At 41.5% G+C, this 24,357-nt stretch overlaps 1 protein-coding gene across 1 annotated transcript in view; it reads left to right on the forward strand.

Annotated features, from left to right (window-relative positions):
• fstl5 (follistatin-like 5) overlaps positions 1-24,357 on the forward strand; it is a 427,630-nt gene that overhangs the window by 270,414 nt on the left and 132,859 nt on the right. The window contains exons 9-10 of the mRNA XM_060926685.1: positions 1,356-1,367; positions 11,292-11,412. Coding sequence (XP_060782668.1) covers positions 1,356-1,367; positions 11,292-11,412 — 133 coding nt within the window. The remainder of the gene's footprint in view (positions 1-1,355; positions 1,368-11,291; positions 11,413-24,357) is intronic.

The following is a 24,357-nucleotide window of genomic DNA, read 5'->3' on the forward strand; positions in this document are numbered from 1 at the left end:
CACAGTAGGTATGGTGTTCTTTGGATGCAACTCAGCATTCTTTCTCCTCCAAACACGACAAGCTGAGTTTTTACCAAAAAGTTCTATTTTGGTTTCATCTGACCATATGACATTCTCCCAATCCTCTTCTGGATCATCCAAATGCTCTCTAGCAAACTTCAGACGGGCCTGGACATGTACTGGCTTAAGCAGGGGGACATGTCTGGCACTGCAGGATTTGAGTCCCTGGCGGCGTAGTGTGTTACTGATGGTAGCCTTTGTTACTTTGGTCCCAGCTCTCTGCAGGTCATTCACTAGGTCCCCCCGTGTGGTTCTGGGATTTTTGCTCACCGTTCTTGTGATCATTTTGACCCCATGGGGTGAGATCTTGCGTGGAGCCCCAGATCGAGGGAGATTATCAGTGGTCTTGTATGTCTTCCATTTTCTAATAATTGCTCCCACAGTTGATTTCTTCACACCAAGCTGCTTACCTATTGCAGATTCAGTCTTCCCAGCCTGGTGCAGGTCTACAATTTTGTTTCTGGTGTCCTTTGACAGCTCTTTGGTCTTGGCCATAGTGGAGTTTGGAGTGTGACTGCTTGAGGTTGTGGACAGGTGTCTTTTATACTGATGACGAGTTCAAACAGGTGCCATTAATACAGGTAACGAGTGGAGGACAGAGGAGCCTCTTAAAGAAGTTACAGGTCTGTGAGAGCCAGAAATCTTGCTTGTTTGTAGATGACCAAATACTTATTTTACCGAGGAATTTACCAATTAATTCATTAAAAATCCTACAATGTGATTTCCTGGATTCTTTCCCCCCATTCTGTCTCTCATAGTTGAGGTATACCTATGATGAAAATTACAGGCCTCTCTCATCTTTTTAAGTGGGAGAACTTGCACAATTGGTGGCTGACTAAATACTTTTTTGCCCCACTGTAAGTGTAAATTAGTCAAAGTTCTCGCCATGCTGGAACTGGAGACTCCTTTCATAAATGTGAAATAAATCTGTCAATTGTTATAAATTATAATTTGTGAAATAATCAATCCCTGTGAAGGAGTTGGTACTATAGGTGTGACAACATATTAGAATAAGTGCATTAACCTTTTCATCACTGTGGACAGTAACTTCATACACAGGGGTTTCCCTACTACAGTGAGACCGGAATAACGGTCTGCAGTGGTGAAAGGGTTCATATAGAATATTCAGAATCAAGAATTCAAAATTGCTGTGGTGTAAATGGTTACCAGATTTTCAAAAACGTTTGAATTGCTAGTTTATTGGAAACACCGATGCAAGTGGTGACTCAGTGTACCATGAGCTCTAAGACTGAACTGAATCTAATCTTTTTTCTTTACTGCTTTTTTCCCTGCAGATCCCTCCACAGGTAGGTTTCTTCACCCGTCTCGAGGTCTGCATGCCTTCGATCCACCACAATCTCAAAGCCCTGAAGCTGATCTGACATTACATTAAGATTTTGGGATTCTGGGTGATTGTGAGTCAGAGTAGATGCCTGTGTCAGGGGCTTTATTTTCTCCTATATGCTTGTGCTATATGGGAGTTAATCGAGTTTTATCTGAGATGCGTATTGCTTTTTTTCAGCACTGTTTAGGAGAGAGGAGCGAGGAAAGAGGATAGCTGGGGCAAATTTGAGCCTTCAGAGAGATTATTGCCTATTAATATGTGGTCAACTTAACTTGTATGTGGTTATATTCCCTGTCTCCATACCTCCCTGATACAGCTCTGTCAAGGAGAAGAAACCAGAGCTCACTTTTTCAGCTTTTTTGCCTTTTAAAAAAGGAGACACCATCAATTCCTATATAGTGCTAAACACACTAAACATAAAAGTGCACAATATTTTATACATATAGTTGTAATAATAATAATAATAATAAGAAGAAGAAGTTAAATTTATATAGCACCTTTCAAGAAACCCAAGGACACTTTACAATTATAGACAAGGAAAAAAAAAATAAAGAAAAAATAAAGAAAATAAAAATAATTAATAAATAAATAAATAATTAAAAAAAAATTAAAAGTCCACCAAGTAGGGGTCAGGATGTCATTCCAGTGGTGTAGCAGCCACAGTCCCACCAAAAGGCGCATGAAAACGAGTCCTACATCTCCAGCACAGCCGCCGTGACGCCGTCAGCAACATCGCTCGAACACCATGCCATGGATCCACAAAGCGAGCACAGAAGCACCGCCATGCAGAGCGCTGGTGTGTCCCAAACCGCCTGCACAGCCGCCGCAACGCCACCGAGCAACATCGCTCGGAACATCACGCCAAGCGTTAAAGCACAGAGCGCTGGACAACCATGAAGTTAAATGAGCAATGAGCTCACTGCAGTCCATAGCTGGGAGCGCAGGCATCACCCGCAGCTAACCAAGGCCTGGAGGGAACCGACGCCCAAAACTAGGTCCGGAGCTACACCACAACCAGCGGACAAAACACTCAAACATCAAACTACACAAACACACTGAAAAAATAAATAAATAAAATGAAAATAGAAAAAGAAATAAAATAAAAAAAAGCTCTGGTGAGAAGCGGCAGCCAGAATGCGCACGACGTACTCTCAACCGGAAACAGAAACAAACAAACAAAAAAAATCATCATTTTTGACCATTTTATTACTTTTGGTAATAAAGAAACCTCTTTGAAACCCAACACTAAATGTGTTGTGATAAATTATTTAGTTGTATATGAAATTCAGACTTTATGTCAAAAAGGAGAAAAGTTATGCATGTATCTGCATGAAGACAACAATCTAAAGCATAAAGCAAATTTTACTTGGCAAAAAAAAAAAAATTAGTGGATACAAAAGATAAAGCTTTTCTGGCCTACAGATTGTTGCAGAAAATCTATATCAATTGAAAAAAAAACCTATTCAATAATATTTTTGACCATTTTATTACTTTTGGTAATAAAGAAACCTCTTTGAAACCCAACACTAAATGTGTTGTGATAAATTATTTAGTTTGTCCTGAGGGTATATAAACTTTTGCAGATGATGATATCGGGTGTCCTAAATTACTGCAGTTACCAAAAAAAATTCACTGCTTTATTATTATTATTATTATTATTATTATTATTATTAATTTATTTTACTTAGTTACTCAGCAATTATTTTATTTCTGCTTTAGTGAACAGTCATAACTATGACAAACTGTCATTATCCAGTTTTCTCAAATAAGCAGTGAGTGCGTTTACATGCACATAGAGAAAATCGAATTTCTGCCGTAGCTCGACTGAAATCGAAGTTCTAAATGCCATGGATACACCTTAGCTCGGCTGAAATCGAACCAAACTGGATTTCTCGTAATCGTGCTACGCGACCTAGATTATGCGATTGTAGCCGAGCTACTTAGTGCATGTAAACCCTATCGAGCTACGTAGTCGAGCTACTTACTTCAGCACCGCCCCTTCCGGAAGTGACGAGTGACGAGACCACAAGCGGGAAACACAACAGCCTCGGTCGGCATGACAACAGTAGTAGTAGCGAGCAGCAGAAGAGGTCAGGAGGAACAAGGAGACAAAAAACAAAAACAATTGAACTTTTTGTGTGTTTATTAAGACATAAGTTAAATTGTAAGCAAAAAATGGACTTTAGAAAAATATACAATTGTGCAAAATAAGTTGTCTTACAAAACAGTGGTCTGCGCAGGACAGTTTGTAGCCAACAGGTGGCAATGACATGTGGTGTGAATGTAAAGTGGAAATCACTCCTCTTCTTCATGACGACAACCGGAAGTGTACCAACACGATGGGGCGTGTAGCGCCACCTGTGGCTCGGGTGCACAATGTACCTCACACAATAGCTCGATTTCCTTGTGTGCATGTAGGATTGGATTTCTCTGGCACCCCTGCTGGGATCCTTAGCTCGATTACCGACAGTAGCTCGATTTGGATGTGCATGTAAACGCACCGAGTGTGTTTTTATTGGACCAGCACTTTGAACCCGTCACTTTCACCAGGCTGTGACCCTTATGGTGTCCCACATTCTCTTTGGGAAGCGACAAGGGTCAGAAACAATAAGTTTATATTTGGTCATAGCTTTCTGTTAACATTAATCAGGTCTGATTGGTTCCTCGTGTTCTTCATTCCCCTCACTTTATTCAAGCCATTTCTGAAGATGTTTGCAAGTCTAACATATAATAATATTACTTTTCCAGTTATTAGTTTGCATTAGTCCGAATAATATGTTGTTCGCCAGTACTTAGGTCCACATAACAGAACTATCATTATTTTCTCCTTAGGTTTGTGTAACCATTAGACTTTGCACATAAATCCTGCTTACATATGGGATTTTTGACTGTCATGGCACTTCTGGGACAGAAGTCGTTATAGGAAGCTTTTAATTAACCAATAAACCACAACAGGAAGGAAAATAAACATGAGGATAAACAAGTGAGAATGGAAAAACAGTTCTCAGAGAAATGGCTGAATGGCTTTAAGCGGCTATGTGGCATTGATCTCTCTTGTTTTCGGGTTGTTGCACATGAATATTAATTAGCTTCCGGGCTTTGGATAGCGTTTTGTCTGGTTCATTGTTCTATTCCATTTGTTGTCACAGTTACATTTCAGATTCTGTTGTGCTGCATGCTGAGACTTCGGGTCATGCTGTTACAGGAAAATAAAAGATCAGCAATGGAGTGGGGTGTGATGCTGTTACCACACTGAAGCTGATTTTCATTGATTTTCTAACAACAGCACAACCTGATATGTTTAATTCCTCTGCAGTGTGCCCAAAATTTGTGATCATACTTTTTTATTAATTTATACGAAGTGTCTAAAAAGTCAGGAATCAGTCAATCAGCTATCACTCGCTAACGAGTAAGGTTGTTCTCTTATTTATATACTCAGGAATCGATCGATCGATCGATCTGCTAAAATATGATACCGCGCCTGGGAAAATGTGTAAAGCATAACAAGAAACATGTTGAGCATATGTTGTAAATAATAAATGCACAGTTAAGCACATGTAGTGTTACTCTCAATGATTTCTGACTTTTGGGACACCTTGTAGCTATATTTAATGTTGTGGAACATCCATGAAGCAAAGTTAGTTCCTGGTTTCAAAACATAAATATATTTTCTTTCCAGAAATACTGTACTGTGAAAAAGTCTTAGGTACCCTCTATATACTAGTGCATCTCAAAAAATTAGAATACCATGAAAAAGTTCCTTTTTTTCATAATTTAATTCAAAAAGGTAAACTTTCATATATTCTATATTCATTACATGTAAAGTGAAATATTTAAAGACTTTTTTTGTTTTAATGTTGATGATTATGGCTTATAGCTCATGAAAATCAGAAATCCAGTATCTCAAATTATTAGAATATTCCCTAAGATCAATCAAAAAAAGGATTTACAATACAGAAATGTCCAACTTCTGAAAAGTATATTCATTTATACACTCAATACTTGGTTGGGGCTCCTTTACCATGAATTACTGTATCAATGCGGTGTGGCATGGAGGTGATCAGTCTGTGGCGCTGCTGAGGTGTTATTGAAGCCCAGGTTGCTTTGATAGTGGCCTTCAGCGTATCTGTATTTTTGGGTCGGGTGTTTCTCATCTTCCTCTTGACAATACCCCATAGATTCTCTATGGGGTTCAGGTCAGGCAAGTTGGCTGGCCAATCAAACACAGTAATATCATGGTCAGCAAACCATTTGGTAGTAGTTTTGGCACTGTGGGTAGGTGCTAAGCCCTGCTGGAAAAGGAAATCAGCATCTCCAAAAAGCTCGTCAGCAGATGGAAGCATGAAGTGCTCTAAAATCTCCTGGTAGATAACTGTGTTGACTTTGGACTTGATAAAATACAGTGGACCAACACCAGCAGATGACATGGCACCCCAAATCATCACAGACTGTGGAAACTTCACACTGGGCTTCAAACACCTTGGATTCTGTGCCTCTCCACTCTTCCTCCAGACTCTAGAACCGTGATTTCCAAATTAAATGCAAAATGTACTTTCATCTGAAAAGAGGACTTTGGACCACTGAGCAACAGTCCATTTCTTTCTCTCCTTAGCACAGATAAGACACTTCTGACATTGTCTCTGGCTCAGGAGTAGCTTGATATTAGGAATGCGAAAGTTGTATCCCCTTTCTTGAAGATGTCTGTTCGTGATGGGTCTTGATACACTGACACCAGCCTCAGTCCACTCCTTGTGAAGCTCTCCCAAGTTCTTGAATCAACTTTTCTTGACAATCCTCTCAAGACTGCGGCCATCCCTGTTGCTTGTGCACCTTTTCCAGCCACCCTTTTCAGCAATGACCTTTTGTGGCTTACCCTCCTTGTGGAGGGCATCACTGATCATCTTCTAGGCAACAGTCAAGTCAGCAGTCTTCCCCATGATTGTGGTTGTGTGTACTGAACTAGACCGAGAGATACACTGTGTTCATACTGTTTTACTCAAACTCGAAATGAAATATTCTAATATTTTGAGATAGGGTTTCTGCCAGTATCTGTTTTTGTACTGTATGCCATACTGATTAAAATTAAAATAGAAAAATGCTTGAAACATTTTAGTTTATATGTAATGAGTCTATAATATATAACATTTTCACTTTCTTAAATAACTGATGGAAAATATTGAACTTTTTCACAACATTCTAATTTTTTGAGATGCACTAGTATACAGCTATGGGGAAAAATGACCACTTTTAATGAGTAAAACAATATAAATACCATATATCTCTCAAGCTAGTTCAGTACACATAATCACAACCATGAGGAAGACTGCTGAATTGACAGTTGTCTAGAAAATGATCACTGACACCCTCCAAAAGGAGGGTAAGCCACAGAAGGTCATTACTGAAAAGGCTGGCTGGAAAAGGTGCACAAGCAACAGGGATGACTGCAGCCTTCAAAGGATTGTCAAGAAAAGTTGATTCAAGAACTTGGAAGAGCTTCACGTGGAATTGACTGAGGCATCAAGAGCCACCACACACAGACGTCTTCAGGAAAGGGGCTACAACTGTCACATTCCTAATATCAAGCCACTCCTGAACCAGAGACAACATCAGAAGCGTCTTACATGGGCTAAGGAGAGAAAGAACTGGAGTGTTGCTCAGTGGTCCAAAATCCTCTTTCTAGATCAAAGTAAATTTTGCATTTCATTTGGAAATCAAGGTCCTGGAGTCTGGAGGAAGAGTAGAGAGGCACAGAATCCAAGGTGTTTGAAGTCCAATGTGAAGTTTCTGCAGTCTGTGATGATTTGGGTGCCATGTCATCTGCTGGTGTTGGTACACTGTTTTATCAAGTCCACTGAGCAACAGTCCAGTATTCTAATAATTTGAAATACTGGATTTCTGATTTTCTTGAGCTGTAAGCGATGATCATCAAAATTAAATCAAAAGACGCCTTGAAATTTTGCACTTTACATGTAATGAAGATAGAATATATAAAAGTTTACCTTTTTTAATTAAATTGAACTTGTGTGTGTGTAACACAGTCTTATTCTACTGCCACATAATTTGCTTATATTTAGCTCCTAATGAGAAATATTACATAGTGTTTCCTTTCTTCAAGAGATCATCATTTGCTTAGATATTATGTTTTTGCAGTCTGCAGGCGCTGACCCTGGAGACTCCTTCCATAAATTTTAAATAGGCATCACACTGCAGAAAATGTCACTATGTCACTAATTATTCTATCCACATTCACTGCATATGAGCAGTCACATGCTTTGATTGGCTATTCTACTACTAGGATATCAGCTCATATACCGTGAGTAGAGAAAAACAAAATGGCGGAGTGTGTTGCTGAACCAACCGAGGATGAAATAAAAGCTCTACTCAAAAACAAAACCCCAAAAATACACAAAAGCAACAAAATATGGAACAAAAGTATATATTTTTTTTATTTTTCAAGAATTATTATTATTATTATTATAGCATTTTTCACAAATTGCTCCTGTCATTTAGCCGTTTTGTTTACATTCGAAGCAGAAATTATTTTGTCGGATGTTTTGTTGTCAGAGTGCAGGCACTTACGGATGCAGGCGCAGGGGAGACCGGGGTAGAGCAAACTGTAGACATAATCCAAAACGGCGTGCAGGAAGCGAGGTCAGGAACTAGCAAGTGTTGAGCGATCAGCAAACAGAGCAACGCAGACTAGACTATTAAACAAGGTTGAGACAAAATGGGAATACTGGTCATACACTGATAAACAGGCAGCAATCAAACAGCTCAGTACATTAGAGAGAGAATGCTAAACAATACTTCACAAAGTCCAAGTGTGAGAGCTAGGGTGCATCAGTTGTCCTCACTTTCATAAAATCTGATGCATTTTTGTTTGGGTGTTCCTTTTCACCAATAAAGACATCCTGTAAAATTTTTTGACCATATTCAAAAGTCTAATGGTGGCACCATGAGGTTCATTTTTTTTTTGCCAAAAAACGCTTATTTTATGTTTTCGCGTAAGGTTTGAATCACAATGTTGGACTCCATTTATTGATTTCTTGTGACCCAGAGATCATGTTAAGAACCTTTGCAAGGGATTGAGAAGCATTAATGTGATTCATAATACATTTGTATTGTTTAAAAGTAGTTGAACAATGATTCAATGAACAGCTAAAACTCAAACTGTGCTTGATAATATATTTAGAATATGTACTAAAAATGTGTATCTAAGATATTTGGTATACTCTATAAGGTGCCATAATGTTTCATGAAAAGTGATCGAAATTTTGTCATAAAAGTCATAAAATAGCAGCTTTTTCCATAACTTTGAGCTCCTGGTGCCACCATTAAACTTTTTGAATTTTGTCAAAGTATTTCACCCAGTGTGTTTTCTTACCAAAAGGAACATAAAAACAAAAATGCATCATGATCGGAGAAACGTTCCATTTTTAGGGGGCAACTGATGCACCCTAGTGAGAGCTGTGCTTATATAGGCAAGGGGCTGATTACTGAACGAGATGCAGGCAAAGTGATTAATCAATCATCAGGAGACAGAGGGCGCTGTAGTTCTTGAGGTTTGTAGTTCTAAGCGGCCCAGTTTGAAGGCTGGTCTGAACTCGTGTTCTCTGAGCCGTTACTGACATTTGCCAAAATTTTTTATTTCTCGAATTTGCAAAAAATTTAAATAAAAATACTCTTTTTCTCAAAATCCATTAAATGTGGATAGAATAAAACAGTTATTCCACTCAATCTCGTCGTACATGGCTTATAGCCAACTCGGTGATATGTGCCTCATCAGCTATCAGCTCATGTACGACTCGATTTCATGGAATAACTGTAATTATATCATTACATCTTTTTTGAAATCCGTTTATATGGAACATCCACCATACAAGTATACAAAAAACAAGTGCATTAATATCGACCTGTGATCTGTATACTGTCTGAACGACTGGTATAGAAAATGAATTGACACCTTCTAGACAATCAGAATCGAGAATTCTATAGCACTGATTTCTTTAAAATCACAAATGTAAATCTAATTTTCATTCGTCTTTGTTTCATGGAGGATTTGTGGAACTTTTTTTTTGGGGGGGGGGGGGGGGCATTTAATTTCTTCTGAAAGGCTATCCGTTGGTTTTGTAATGGTGTGCACTTTTTGTTGCTGCTTCACTATCAAATGCTTTATTTTCCATCACAATAGAAATGGATTGCACAGCACCAAACGATTCCCCAACAATAGAATTCCTGCTCGGGTAATGACAGCTGTCATCTTCTTATCAGCACTGAACTTAGGCCCTGTCCACACGGCAACGGATTCAGGTGACTCCGATACAATTGCTTATCGTTTAGGCCTGGCGTCCACACGGCACCGGCGTTTTGGGTGCCCAAAACGCAATCTTTTTGCGAACGGGTTCCAGAGTGGAAAGATCTGGCAACGTTGCCGTTGTGAAGTCGTCTGGATGAGTAGAACGGATTTGTTTACGATGACGTCACAACCACATGACTGTGAGTGCTTCACGCCGGGTAGAAGTGTAACGAACTCGATGCGAGTTGGCAACAAATCCTATAACTTGGTTCATGAAACGCGCTTACAAAATATTTTCACTGTGAATATTTATTGTGTAATGGTGCAAAGTGAGAGAGAGAGAGAGAGAGAGAGAGAGAGAGAGAGAGAGAGAGACTCTGCCCTTAGGGCAGAGTCAATCCCGCCAGCAAAAATAGGGAAAAAAAGGAGCGATCTCACCTCTTCAGATATTGGTTTAAGTCCTACAATACATTCCTCAAAAAGGGCGTAGAAGAGCAAATTAATCTATCAACGTGTAGCATTCAATTTATTCCGGACCATTAAAGACGCCACCTTCCGCGTAGAATCATACGTCATCCTCGCCGCCATATTGGATAGGTCAAAGCGGAGAATAAAGATTCATGTGCTGCGTTTAACTGTACCAACAGGTTTACCGTCCAAACGAGATCACATGGGATTACCTTTCACAGGTGAGAAACAACAAATTAATCCATCAACGTGTAGCATTCAATTTATTCCGGACCATTAAAGACGCCGCCTTCCGCGTAGAATCATACGTCATCCTCGCCGCCATATTGGATAGGTCAAAGCGGAGAATAAAGATTAGCTGCGTTTAACTGTACCAACAGGTTTGCCATCCAAACGAGATCACATGGGATTACCTTTCACAGGTGAGACTGGAAAAATACTTTTCATTGTATTTGGTCATTATAATGTAATTTTACGAACAGATTTTCCTGACTGTGGCTAATATGAAGTCTCGCGCATAATAGTTTATGCGCATGCGTCCTTACTTCTTCTATTGTTCTGGTGTCTCCGAAGGGACCGTCTTACAGCGCCCCTAGAGGTGTGGCATGTGTATTGCATCGTTTTCAGCAAGCGTTGCGTTGCCATATGGACCTGATATTTTACTGATCGTTGCCCATTTGGATGCGATATATTTTAAAATAACATCTCGTTGCCGTTGTCGTGTGGATGTAGCCTTAGGCTTGCCCTCTCCTCTCTCTTTCAGACTGTGCAGAGACTAAAAGAAAAATCTTTAAAGTGGATTTGATGCAAATGCAATCCATTTCTATTGACTGAATGCATTTTATATGGCTATGTTCTCTCTCTCTCGCATGCAACATCCAGCTGTTCTTAATATCAGCTTTGTAAAGCTCATACTCTGTTATTTGCCAATTTATCCTGTGTGTGTGTGCGCGTGTGTGTTTAATTTCAGCCAATTAATTTCATTAGCCTCATTGTGATTCAAGTGTTGTGACAGCACTACTAGCACGCTCATTCCATTACTGAAAAGGAAGGTTTTTTTTTTTTTGTCCTTTAGCCTCACATCTTGTGCATGCAAACTAGATCTGTCTGTTTATTTCACAGGATTTCGGCGATGATGGAAGTCTGTACATCACCAAGGTGACCACCACTCACATGGGTAACTACACCTGCCACGCTGACGGATATGAGCAGCTTTTCCAGACACACACGTTGCAGGTGAATGGTACGTAATACAAATCATGAAATATACAAAGCCAGATACTCACACACACTGAAATATAGTGAAATACCCTAGGAAATAAGTATTATGATTATTACGACACTGCTGTTGATTTCTCAATTCTAACTGGACAGAAGGTGCTGATTAATTTGCAAAAGTTTGCATTTTTTAAGAAAGAAAGAAACCTTTATTCGTCACATGCACACTTCAAGCACAGTGAAATTCATCCTCTGCATTTAACCCATCTGAAGCAGTGAACACACGCGCACACTCAGAGCAGCGGGCAGCCACACCAGAGCACCCGGGGAGCAGTCAGGGGTTCGGTACCTTGCTCGAGGGCACCTCAGCCCAAGGCCGCCCCACGTCAACCTAACTGCATGTCTTTGGACTGTGGGGGAAACCGGAGCACCCGGAGGAAACCCACGCAGACACGGGGAGAACATGCAAACTCCACACAGAAAGGCCCTCGCCGGCCAAACCCGAAACCTTCTTGCTGTGAGGCGACCGTGCTAGCCACTACACCACCGTGCCGCCCCATTCATTAAAATTAATGAATTTTATTCATTAAACGAATCATATTACACCCATTTTATTTTTTATGATTATTTCCTGAGATGCTTTTGTAAATTAGTGAGTTGTTGAAAAGTTTTTCACTGGGGGAAAAAAAAAATGGTTCTTTTTGTTCATGCCATTTTAGCATTTTATAAAACCCTTGTAGAATAAAAGAGAATGATTTTGAGAATGTGCCTTTAAATTTAAATATGTAAATAGCCTCGCTATGATTGGCTAACAGAATCGGTGGGTGTGGAAAACAGAGTTGAATGTTAGCCAGTTAGAGCGAGTGGCATGAGAATAAAATAACCAAGTATTAAAAAAAAAACCTGCAAACTTTTTTTTTTTTTACAAACTTTACAAAAGCATCTTAAGGAATGGGCGGCACGGTGGTGTAGTGGTTAGCGCTGTCGCCTCACAGCAAGAAGGTCCGGGTTCGAGCCCCGTGGCCGGCGAGGGCCTTTCTGTGCGGAGTTTGCATGTTCTCCCCGTGTCCGCGTGGGTTTCCTCCGGGTGATCTGGTTTCCCCCAAAGACATGCAGGTTATGCTAGCCGCACACTACGCCGATTTTCAGCGTACCGAGCCAACTGAAGTCGCGAGTCAGTCGTAAAGACTAGTTTTCGATGGTACCGACTCATCTCACAGCCGATTCGAAAAACTAATCGGGAGCCAGACTGATCGGCGAGAGTCACTAGCAATAGCCAATCATATCTTTCGCATATAACACGTGATATTTCATGATCATGTGACTTCTATCTTTTCGAAAAATGAACGGACTGACAATAATGTCAAACTGAACCGTTGATCAAGGGAGATCCGCGCCCCGACATGCGGTGTGCGCGCGCACTCGGCGCATGCTCAGTTGCGTGAATGTGTCATGCACCAAAAATAAGAGATTTACAAGCCAGGAACGCCTCATGATGCAATACGCAAGAAAAGAAAGAAGATTTACTGCCATTTTACTTTGTATTTGAGTAAAGTGAATAAATAAATGGTCTGTGGAAAATACACTTAACCCTGGGAACTGCGTGCACAGGAGTTTATTTTGTGTTTGCTCCCCCCGGCTGGCTACTTATTTGTCATGGCTGGCTAGTATGAGCCTTAGTGGAAAGCCCTGGGAATGCGGAAATGTCAAGTTTGATTTTAGATTTACGAACCCAAAAAAAATGTCGAAAAACCGGCATTAAAAAATTTCACCCGCACAAACGGCACTCACCCGGCCGGTGGACCGGAAACAGAACATTTTTTAATAATGGCCCAAGATATTAACCTCTGCTTTCTTTCAGTCATGAGTTAGTCGGGGATATGTGCGTGCCCTGTCGGGAGTCGGCTCTGAAATGGGTCGGTTCGGTACCGCGTGGATCGGCGTAGTGTGCGGCTAGCTTTAGGTTAACTGGTGACTCTAAATTGACCGTAGGTGTGAATGTGAGTGTGAATGGTTGTCTGTGTCTATGTGTCAGCCCTGTGATGACCTGGCAACTTGTCCAGGGTGTACCCCGCCTTTCGCCCGTAGTCAGCTGGGATAGGCTCCAGCTTGCCTGCGACCCTGTAGAACAGGATAAAGCGGCTACAGATAATGAGATGAGATGAGATAATCACCGCAGTCCCTGAACATACGAAACATACTGGTTTTGCTACTGACAAAGAATATGTGGAAATGTTTGTGTGAGTATTTCTAACCCAAGAACAAGTTAAAGACTTTAAGCAAAGACTTCTGGCAGCATTCTCCCCAATTTAATAGTCAATTTGAAACTGCAAATCCAATACGCTTAGAGGTTGGTTATCATCAAAGTCACCCATTTTCCTTGAAATGAGAAATCCAGTGGAGCGAATAAATTCAACAGCATGTTTAGGCAGACTACGTAGTGTTGTCACACCTTCCTGCGACATCTAGCTGAAACCTCGTGGATTCATTAAGCTGTCCTGTTAGACTTTTCACAACACTGTTCCTGACATTCAATTTAAAGTACAGTTGTCATAACAGAGAGCTATCCAAACACCAATGTGATAATGACTTCTGTTTGAAAACAATATCTGATGAAAAAAATGTAATGTATTTCAACAAGATTACTGTTTTGTGGCAGTGTAACAGACAGTGAATCAGACATACAGACAGAATTAGACATATCAGCAAAAGTACTGAGGTTCTTCGAAGAGGGTCCAGAGCTGGTCAAAATACAGGGAGAGAGATTAATCACACAAAAAAAAAATAGAAACATGCTGGCAGATGTCAAACCAAGGAAGTGTCAAAATCCTATGTAACTGGGGAGGCTGGAACATTCTATATATGCTTGATAGATAACTTGGCAATGAGAACTATAGAAACAATACAAAATACTCAGAGCTGTAGTTGTTAAGGCAACTCCAATTACAGATGAATAGGGTATTAAAACACACACACACACACACACTAACTATCATAACCAATCTTTGGCAGTTGATTACTCATCTCATTATCTCTAGCCGCTTTATCCTGTTCTACAGGGTCGCAGGCAAGCTGGAGCCTATCCCAGCTGACTACGGGTGAAAGGCGGGGTACACCCTGGACAAGTCGCCAGGTTGACAGGGTGACAGGGCTGACACATAGACACAGACAACCATTCACACTCACATTCACACCTACGGTCAATTTAGAGTCACCAGTTAACCTAACCTGCATGTCTTTGGGGGAAACCGGAGCACCTGGAGGAAACCCACACGGACACGGGGAGAACATGCAAACTCCGCGCAGAAAGGCCCTCGCCGGCCACGGGGCTCGAACCCGGACCTTCTTGCTGTGAGGCGACAGCGCTAACCGCTACACCACCGTGCCATCCAGTTGATTATTGATATTCTTAAATCAAGTATTTTTGTGTTGGACCTTTTTTTCAAAAATGTACTGTACGTTTATTTATAGAAATAATGCTTTGTCTAATATGCATTGAATTGAAATACAGTATATTTCACTGCAAAGGTGCTCTCAAGAGAGTATTTTACAGAAAATCATTAGAATAATCTGATGCTGAAATATCGCAACATAAAAATATTTTAGGGCATTTTCAGTTTTAATGTAGAATCTAATGCAAATCCAACAATTTAGGAAATTCCTCTGTAATATCCTTCTATGATCATTTGAAGGATATGATCATGTAAAGTTTAAGAAGTGCAGCTCATATGTAGACAGGTAGATTCGATAGTTTGGTAGGTAGGAAGGTAGATTCAGTAGGTTGCTTGATTCGATAGGTGGGTAGAGTTGGTTGCTAGGTAGATTTGGTAGGTTGATAGATTTGATTGGTAGATAGGTAGGTAGAGTTGGTAGGTAGGTAGAATCAGTATATACGTAAGGTAGGTAAGTATTTAGAGTTGGTAGGTAGAATTGGTAGGTAGGTTTGGTAGATAAGTAAGTAGAGTAGGTAGGTAGGTAGGTAGATTTGATAGGTAGGTAGAATCACTACATAGGTAGGTAGGTAAGTATTTAGAGTTGGTAGGTAAGTAGGTAGAGTAGGTAGGTAGGTAGATTTGATAGGTAGGTAGAATTGGTAGATAGGTAAGTAAGTAGAGTTGGTAGGTAGGTAGGCAGATTTGATAGATAGGTAGAATTGGTAGGTAGGTAGGTAGGTAGGTAGATAGACAGACCGATAGATTTTTGAAAAAATGGTTTTAAAAATATAAATGTGGTTTAATGAGTTCTCACTCTAGGCTGTGAGGTTTCTATGGTCTAGAAAGAACATCCATCCATTATTTGTAACCTCTTATCCTGTGCAGGGTCATGGTTAAAGCAGATACGCAGAGCCTTTATTTTTAAATAAATTTCTGAGTGGATAGTATCTCCATCCTTGACTCTTGTACGCTGCATAAATGGGAATAAAAAATATATATATTTTTGAGAGTTAAAATCGACCACAAAGTTGGCATTTGAGCTGCCCTGCTGAGCCAGCCAGCCCTGAGTGCGTGACGTCACTGCGGGAACCGGTTTTAAGGCCGAGGCCTTTTACAGCTATAGACCAAAGTCATATAAATAAACATTTATGGTGAAAGTAAGAAATACCGTTACCGACTTGCTCAACTAAGACTGATTTGACTTCATTGATTGTGGGTTGACTCTCATTAAAACAGGATGGGTGTTATAACTTATGCAACATACTGTACATGCATGCATTTTCACTGATAAAACGTAAAAGGCTCATTAAATATCAGATGAACTGAGACAATCACATTCTGAAGCAAATTAAATAATCTTATACCGGTAACTTAAACACACAATACAAGTTACATGTATTAATCTAAATGCAGGTAAACAACGTGTTGTTTTTGTTGTTGTTTTTTTATCCAAATGAGAGTCGGCGCTTACCCATCTGTGTTCTCGCTTCTTGAAGGCCGATCTTGTGGCCGATTGTTTTGAAACAATCTGACTTTCAGTTGTTCATTCAGTTCTCCGTTCATTCGCTTCTTCCACATAAGGGAGAGATGGCAGCGATATCCAGTTTAGAAATAAGACGGCTGCGCCACTCTTTCTCCGTTCTCTCCATACTGAGTACTCCGCCATTGCTGCTCAGCTCAGGCAATTACTAAAACTTGGGACGGAATGGGAGGTCACCGGTTTTAGCACCAACTGCGGGGAGGTCACTGCCTGAGCGATATGTCCTGTCCCGGGTTTTAGCAACAACCCTCGGCTCATGCTCCAGGAGAACTGGTGCAACTGAACTCACTTTAAAAAAAATAAAATAAAAACTTTCCTTTTCTTGTTTTTTTTTCTTTTTCTTTAATTGTTGGGACTGCACCCTCTTTCAATACAGGCTTATAGCCAATGCTCTTCAACAGATCAGAGCTCTTGTATGAGTCTTCAGTAAAATGTGCAGAGCAGAGGAGAGACCACTTCGTAGACGCCCAATGTGCCCATGAACTTCTTGCAAAACGCATCCAAATCTTTGCAGTTTGAACATTCTTGGGCCATGAATGCAACATAAATCCACCTTCTGTCATGCTGCTGCACCTGCCAGCAACACATCTACGTGGCATGGCGATAAATTAGCTCAAAATGGAGGATCAGAGTTGCGGTCAGCTCTGTGTTTTAGAATAGTGGAAATGGTGATGAAACTGATAGACTTCCTGTTGTGACGTTACGGACATCAAGGTCATTCACTCAGACCGCTACCTACCGGTATATAAATCACTTTAATCGTAAAATTTACTATATTAGATTTATTGTTAGTGCTTAAAACTATTCCTGTGCCATTCTTGAGGTCTCAAGGCATTTATAAATGAAAGTGAGGCCATGGCTCTGCATATATCCTTTAAGGATAAGCTGGAGCCTATCCCAGCTGAATATGGGTGAGAGACAGGGTACACCCTGGACAAGTCTCCAGGTCATCGCAGGGCTGACACATAGACACAGACAACCATTCACACTCACATTCACACCTACGGTCAATTTAGAGTCACCAGTTAACCTAACCTGCATGTCTTTAGACTGTGAGGGAAACCAGAGCACCTGGAGGAAACCCACGTGGACACGGGGAGAACATGCAAACTCCGCACAGAAAGACCCCTGTCGGCCACTGGGCTCAAACCCTGAACCTTCTTGCTGTGAGGCAACAGTGCTAACCACTACACCACCATGCCGCCCCAGAAAAGACAATTTTTATTTATTTATTTATTTATTTATTTATTTATTTATGTATTTATTTATTTGCACATGATAAAAGAGATTTACAAGAAAACATAAATGGAACAAAAACAGAAAACGTGCTGGGGGAAGAAAAAAGCACAATGGCTTGTTCTAAGTCTTCCCCCATTTAAATTAACAAGTAATTAATACAAATTTAACAAATTAGAGAATAACTATATTAACAATAGTAAATAATAACAAATAATAACAAAGATAATAATAATAATATAATAATTGGTAACAAAATTATACATTAAACTGTAACAGGTATCATAACTGAAATAAATATAAACAATGTCAATTGCAGATAACAAAATATAAGTTAACGAGTGAAAATAAGAAACGAATAAAATGTAACTTAGGATCTATACATAAAGTAAAAAAAAAAGTATAATTGATTTTGAATGGTGAATAAATATTGTACTAATAACAGAAGCCTGGTGCATGGTGTAGTGTAATATTTTACAATTTGATCCAAGACTGAATTATATTTAAAGATAAAGGTCAGGTGTGGCAGGGGAATGAAAATAGGTGGTTTTTGAGATTACGTTTAAAACTAATCATGGATGTAAAACTTTTAAGGTGGAGGGGGAGGTTATTCCATTCAATTACACATTTGTATTGAACACTCTTTTGGCCTAAGGATGTTCGCACTCAAGGGATATGTAGTTGGTCACTTTGTCGAGTTTGGTAAGCATGAAATTGGGAATTAAGATTTAAAAAACTATCAAACGTGTCTGGAAGAGAATTTCTAAGAAATTGGAAAGTGAAGATATTTAGCTGAAGTCTACTGATATCAATAATATTTAAAATCTTAAGCTTCGTAAATAGAGGTAAAGAATGGGCATAAAAACTGGATCCGGTGGCCATACGAACAAATCTTTTTTGGAGTAGTATTAGGGGCTGTAGTGTAGTTTTGTAGGCACATCCCCATACAATATTTCCGTAGATAAACTTTAGTGGCTACAAACAGTGTGCCACTGAGAGGCCAGGTGGGGAGTACTTAGCTGACGCGCAAACAATTGTCTTCGTTGTCGTCCTTTATTGATTCCAAACGTTAAAATCCATCCATCGATACAAAAGTTAAAAGCACGTCCTTAAACCGCCACCATGCAGAGGGCTACGTGTGCAAAAGTGCAAATGTGGGGTATGTGCTTTAAAGAGAAATGTTTCGTTATAAAGCAAGCATCATAAAGCGGTCAACAAAAAATGTGCTCTCCCATTCTGCCCCCTCTCCCTGCTAGTCTACCGGTGCCCAGGTGCCTAAATACAAAAGTAATTACCAACGCACCTCACGTGACACACCGCTATGACCATCAAAATAAAAGTGCCAAACACAAAAACAAGGCATATGGCTGCTACGTCCCAGCCCCTAATTATTACCACCATGTCACTACGTAATAATTACCACACACACACACACACTTAAATGTCCATGTCAATCACGCATGTAGCATGCAATCCTCTTGAAACCTAACAGTCAAGTCTGAGCCAGAGGTTCAAGCACATAGCCCGTCAGAGAGGTCTTTACCACCACCCTCTGTCCGTAAGTATAGTCAGTCTGTGTCAGTCAAAACTAAATCTTCAGGCATCTGCCTCTTGCAGCAGGCATACTTTGGTTATAGGCCTGTCCAGACAGCTTGTCTTGGTCTTGACCTGGACTCTTCGAACCATGCCCTTTCTATCCAGGAAAGTCTGAATGACTCTACCCACAATCCAGGAGTTACGAGGTGCTGTCTGGTCGACTATGAGGACAGTGTCTCCAGCCATGAAGTTGCGCTGTGCACCTGTCCATCTTTGTCGTTCCTGCAACTGTGGCAGGTACTCCTGAACCCACCACTTCCAGAACTGGTCTGACATATACTGAACTTGCTTCCAACGACGGCGTGTGTAGACGTCGTCTTTCTGAAATACTCCTGGTGGTAAAGATGAAGAGGTCTTCAATAGCAACAGGTGATTGGGGGTTAAAACTTCCAAGTCATGAGGATCAACTGAGGCCTTAGTGAGTGGGCGTCCATTGAGAATTGATTCCACTTCACAGAAGACTGTATGGAAACCTTCTTCGTCCAGGTTCTGTAAACGCAGTGTGGAGTTGAGAACCTTGCGCACAGATCTGATCAGTCTCTCCCAAACACCTCCATGGTGATAGCCTGCAGGGGGGTTGAAGATCCATTTGATGTTTTTCTTCAACAGGGTGTCACTGATCTGTTCATGGTTCCAGCCTTCAATAGCCTGCCTCAACTCACGCTCTGCTCCCACAAAGTTCATTCCATTGTCAGAGCGGATTTCCATGACTTGCCCCCGTCTGGCTATGAAGCGCCTTAATGCATTGATGAACGAATCTGTATCCAATGACGATGCAACCTCTATGTGGACGGATCTTATTGCTAAACAGGTGAAGATCACTCCATATCTCTTCACGATGCTTCTGCAGCTCTTTACTTCGAAGGGCCCGAAGTAATCCACCCCGACTCTTGTGAAGGGAGGTTCGTCTGGAGAGACACGGTCCACTGGCAGATCTGCCATCTGCTGACACCCTGGAGCTGCTTGCAGTCTACAACAAACTACGCACTTGGAAATGATTCTCCTAATGGCTATAGTTGCACCAGTAATCCAATACCTTTGACGCAGTACTGACAACATATAGTTGCATCCACCATGACCCACTTCTTGGTGAATGTGCCGAAGGAGAAGGTCAGAGATAGGGAAGTCTTTTGCCAATATTAGGGGATGCTTAGCATCTTCAGACATGTCTGCCCTGCTTAATCGGCCACCAACTCTCAGAACTCCATCCATTAAAACGGGACAAAGTCTGAAAAGAGGGCTGCTCTTGCCGACACTTCTTCCTTTCTTCAGGCTTTCAATCTCTCCGGCAAACCTTTGTTTTTGGCAAAACATAATGATGGCCATTTCTGCATTCTGTAGCTCATCCACTGTTAGCAGACCCCTGGGTGTATTGTCTTGGAATGTTTCTGGGTGACAGTCTGAAACTGTAGTGCTCCGTTTATTCAAGTTCATTTGCTTCTGTCTCTGACATTGAGACAACAGCAACTTCTTAAGCCTGAGAATCCAGGCCACAGATTTCTTTAGCCTCATCCATGACGAAAAGTGGCTAATCAATTGCATAACAGCATCTGACATCTCGGAGCCATGAGCAGCATTCACTGTAGCTTCCACCTTAACTTCCGGGTCGTCTGGCGAGAGCTTGCTTGTATGATCAGGATTCACAGGCCAATCCTGCTCAGGTTGCAACAGGTAATCAGGTCCTGACAGCCAGATCCTATTCTTCATGAATGCATCTGCACGTGACCCTCTGGAGGCCAGATCAGCGGGATTGATCATGGTGTTAACATACCGCCACTGATATACTTGCGATGCCTTCAGGATTTCAGAGACTCTATTAGCCACAAAGGCACAGAATCTTGAAGTTTCATTCTTTATGTACTTGAGTACCGATGTGCTATCAGTCCAAAACACAGATGGCTTGAGTGACATTTGCAACTCTCTTTTCCAGAATGTGTCCATGCGGCTTGCCATAGTAGCTGCTGTGAGCTCCATACGTGGTATGGTGATTGATTTCAAGGGGGCTACCCTGGATTTTCCCATGACAAAGGCACTATACAGCTGCGAGTGAGCATTCTGTGAGAGCAGGTAAGTCACAACACCATAGCCCTCTTCACTTGCGTCTGTGAAATGATGCAACTGTGCAGTAGTCACTTCACCAAAGTCTAGGGGTTTCAAACATCGTGTGACCTGGAACAGCTCTAATTGGCTAAGCTCTTGTAGCCAGAGCGTCCATTCTTGTGCAGCTGACTGCGGTATTGGATCGTTCCAGCCAAGCCCTTTCTTACACAGCTGTTGCAGAATGATTTTGGCAGTAAGGACAACAGGACTCAGGATACCCAATGGATCATAGATGGAACTCACAGTAGAGAGGATACCCCTTCTTGCCAGGGGTCTTTCTTGCACCACCATCTTAAACTTGAAGGAGTCAGATTGAATGCACCATTGTACCCCTAACACTCTTTCCACAGGAAGCACATCATAGTCCAAGTCCAAATCCTTCATATCCTTGGCCCTCTGCTCTTCTGGTATTGCATCCATTACAGCACGCTGGTTGCTCATCCATTTGGTCAACTTGAAGCCACCTTTGGAGCACAGAGACACCAACTCACGCTGCAGTCTTATGGCTTCCCTCTCAGTGGCTGCTCCTGCCAGACAGTCGTCAACATAAAAACAGTTCAAAACTTTGTCAGTTGTGTCTCATGGGAAATTGTGTGCATTGTCTTCAGCACATTTTCTTAAAGCAAAGTTAGCACAACTGGATGATGATGTTGCGCCAAACAGGTGTACCTTCATTCTAAAATCGACCAGTTTGTGTGTGAGGTCACCTTGAGGCCACCACAGGAACCTCAACAGATCCTCATCTTCAGGTGGTACTCTCACTTGATGAAACATGGATTCGATATCTGCCATGATCACCACTGGTTGTTTTCTGAACCTGGTCATCACACCCACCAGTGAACTAGTGAGGTCTGGCCCTTGCAGGAGCTGGGCGTTAAGACACATTGACTGAAACGTGGCCCCGCAGTCAAAGACCACACAAATGTTCCCCTTTCGAGGGTGGTAGACACCATGGTGTGGTATATACCACAGTTTCCCATCACCACGAGTCAGCTGCTCTGAAGGTACTTGCTCTGCATACCCCTTTGAGACAATGTCATTCATGAAGCATGTGTACTGCTCTTGAAATGAGGAATCTTTCTTAAGTCTCCTGAATAGGTTCATAGCACGTTGCTCTGCAACCTTCCTGTTGTTTGGCATTCTCACTTGACTACTTCTCAAAGGCAATGCAACTTGGTAGTGGCCATCCACCAATTTTGCAGAACGCTTCACCAGCTTCATGAACTTTTCATCTTCTCTTGACATGCCAGGTTGTTCGTCATAGCTGCATTCAGGAAAATCATTCTTAAACTGCTGCTGCCAAAGCTCATCCAGATTCACAACCGATATTCTGTTAACTGTTGCAGCACCACGCTCATCGCAGTCTCCACCTAGTGGTCCATTGACGGTCCACCCAAGAAATGTCTTGATGGCATACGGTCCATCATCCACACTACGGATCACTTCTAAGGGTTCCATAGCCTTTGGCACATTGGTGCCTATCAGCAATTCCACTTCGGCATCAAGTTGTGGCAGATGAATGTGTCACAGGTGAGACCATCATTCTAGGTCACTCTGATGTGGGATGTTACTTCGACTCACTGGCATTTTCTGTTGTGTGTAAGCGTAAGGCAAATGACAGAATCGATCACTGTTTAAAGCGGCCACCTCCAACCCAGTGACCACAAAACTGTCTACCATCTTCTCTTGGTTTATTGTATGCAAGAGAATATGTCTCTTCGTTCCTGAGATATTGAGTTTGTTCATCAAGTTCACTGTACAAAACACAGCAGTGCTGCCTTGATCCAGGAACGCATAGGTAGTCAGTGTCTTGTTACCTTTTGCTGACTTAATCTGCACTGGTACTATAGGAAGCTTACAATCATCAGTGCCAGCCCCAGTCAAGCCACTGGATACAACGGTTCTGCTCACTGCTAGAGATGATCCCTCCTCTTCAGGTTAATTTAGCCTTGACTGGATGTGAAGCATTGTGGGATGTTTCGAACCACATAAGTCGCAGGACAAGCGCTTTCTACAGTCCTTACTAATGTGTCCTGAGCAAAGACAGGCAAAACAAACTCCCTTTTCCTTTAAGAATGCAATTTTCTCCCTGTGGGCCTTTTTCTTCAGTTGGGAGCACACATCCAATGAGTGTCCAGCACCACAAAAAAGACATGTCTTAGTGAATGGGCCATTGTCTGACGTCCGTCCTTTTGCTCCTGTATTCCATCCAACAGTATTCACACTTGTTGCGAAGCTACTCTTTTTAGGTCAGGACACAAAACTGGTTCTGTTCACGCTTTTGCTTGGTAAAGCATCTTGAATATTCCCAAACACAGGGTCAGTTAAGATCTTTGCTTGTTTTTCAATGAAATCAACAAGGTCGCAAAAGCCAGCTCTATGGCGACATCGCTCTTGAATTTCGCATGCCACACTTCTCCAATGATCCCTTAGCCTATAGGGCAACTTCCTTACAACGGCAAGCATGTTTGCTGGCAAATCCAGCTCGTACATGTACTGTACGTCGTTCATCATGTTGGCGCAACCTCTTAGAAACAGGCTGTAATCTTGGAGGGTCTTTACATCCTTTGCTTTAATCGGAGGCCATGCCAGGGCTTTATCCATGTAGGCTGTGGAAATTCTCTGTTCGTCACCAAAATGTTCTTGTAACAAGGCCTTTGCTTGTGCATATCCTGTGTCAGGGTCAGCGTGCATGCAGCTTCTCACCAGCTCTTGAGGACGCCCTCTAGTGAATTGTTCCATGAAGTAAAGACAGTCACTGTTACTACTGGATTTGCTTTCAACCCTGTTTTCAAACGCTCTCATGAAAGAGTGATACTTTAGTGGATCTCCATCAAACACTTGAATAGCTCTCTTGGGCAAAAATGACAGTTGCTGCTGTTGCATTAATAAGGTTGTTATTTCATTTTGCTTTTTCATGATGTTTAGTGCCGTGCTGTTGTCGCTGTTGATTACAAGACTTCCAGTGTTTTGTGCATTTTGTGTCCTGCTTTGTGACTGGCTTGAAGGACCAGGGTTAGAACTGGGCACAAGCTGGGGTTGCTGTGAGATGGGGAACTGCCTT

This window comes from Neoarius graeffei, chromosome 8 (assembly GCF_027579695.1).
Source record: "Neoarius graeffei isolate fNeoGra1 chromosome 8, fNeoGra1.pri, whole genome shotgun sequence".
Taxonomy (NCBI): Eukaryota; Metazoa; Chordata; class Actinopteri; order Siluriformes; family Ariidae; genus Neoarius; species Neoarius graeffei.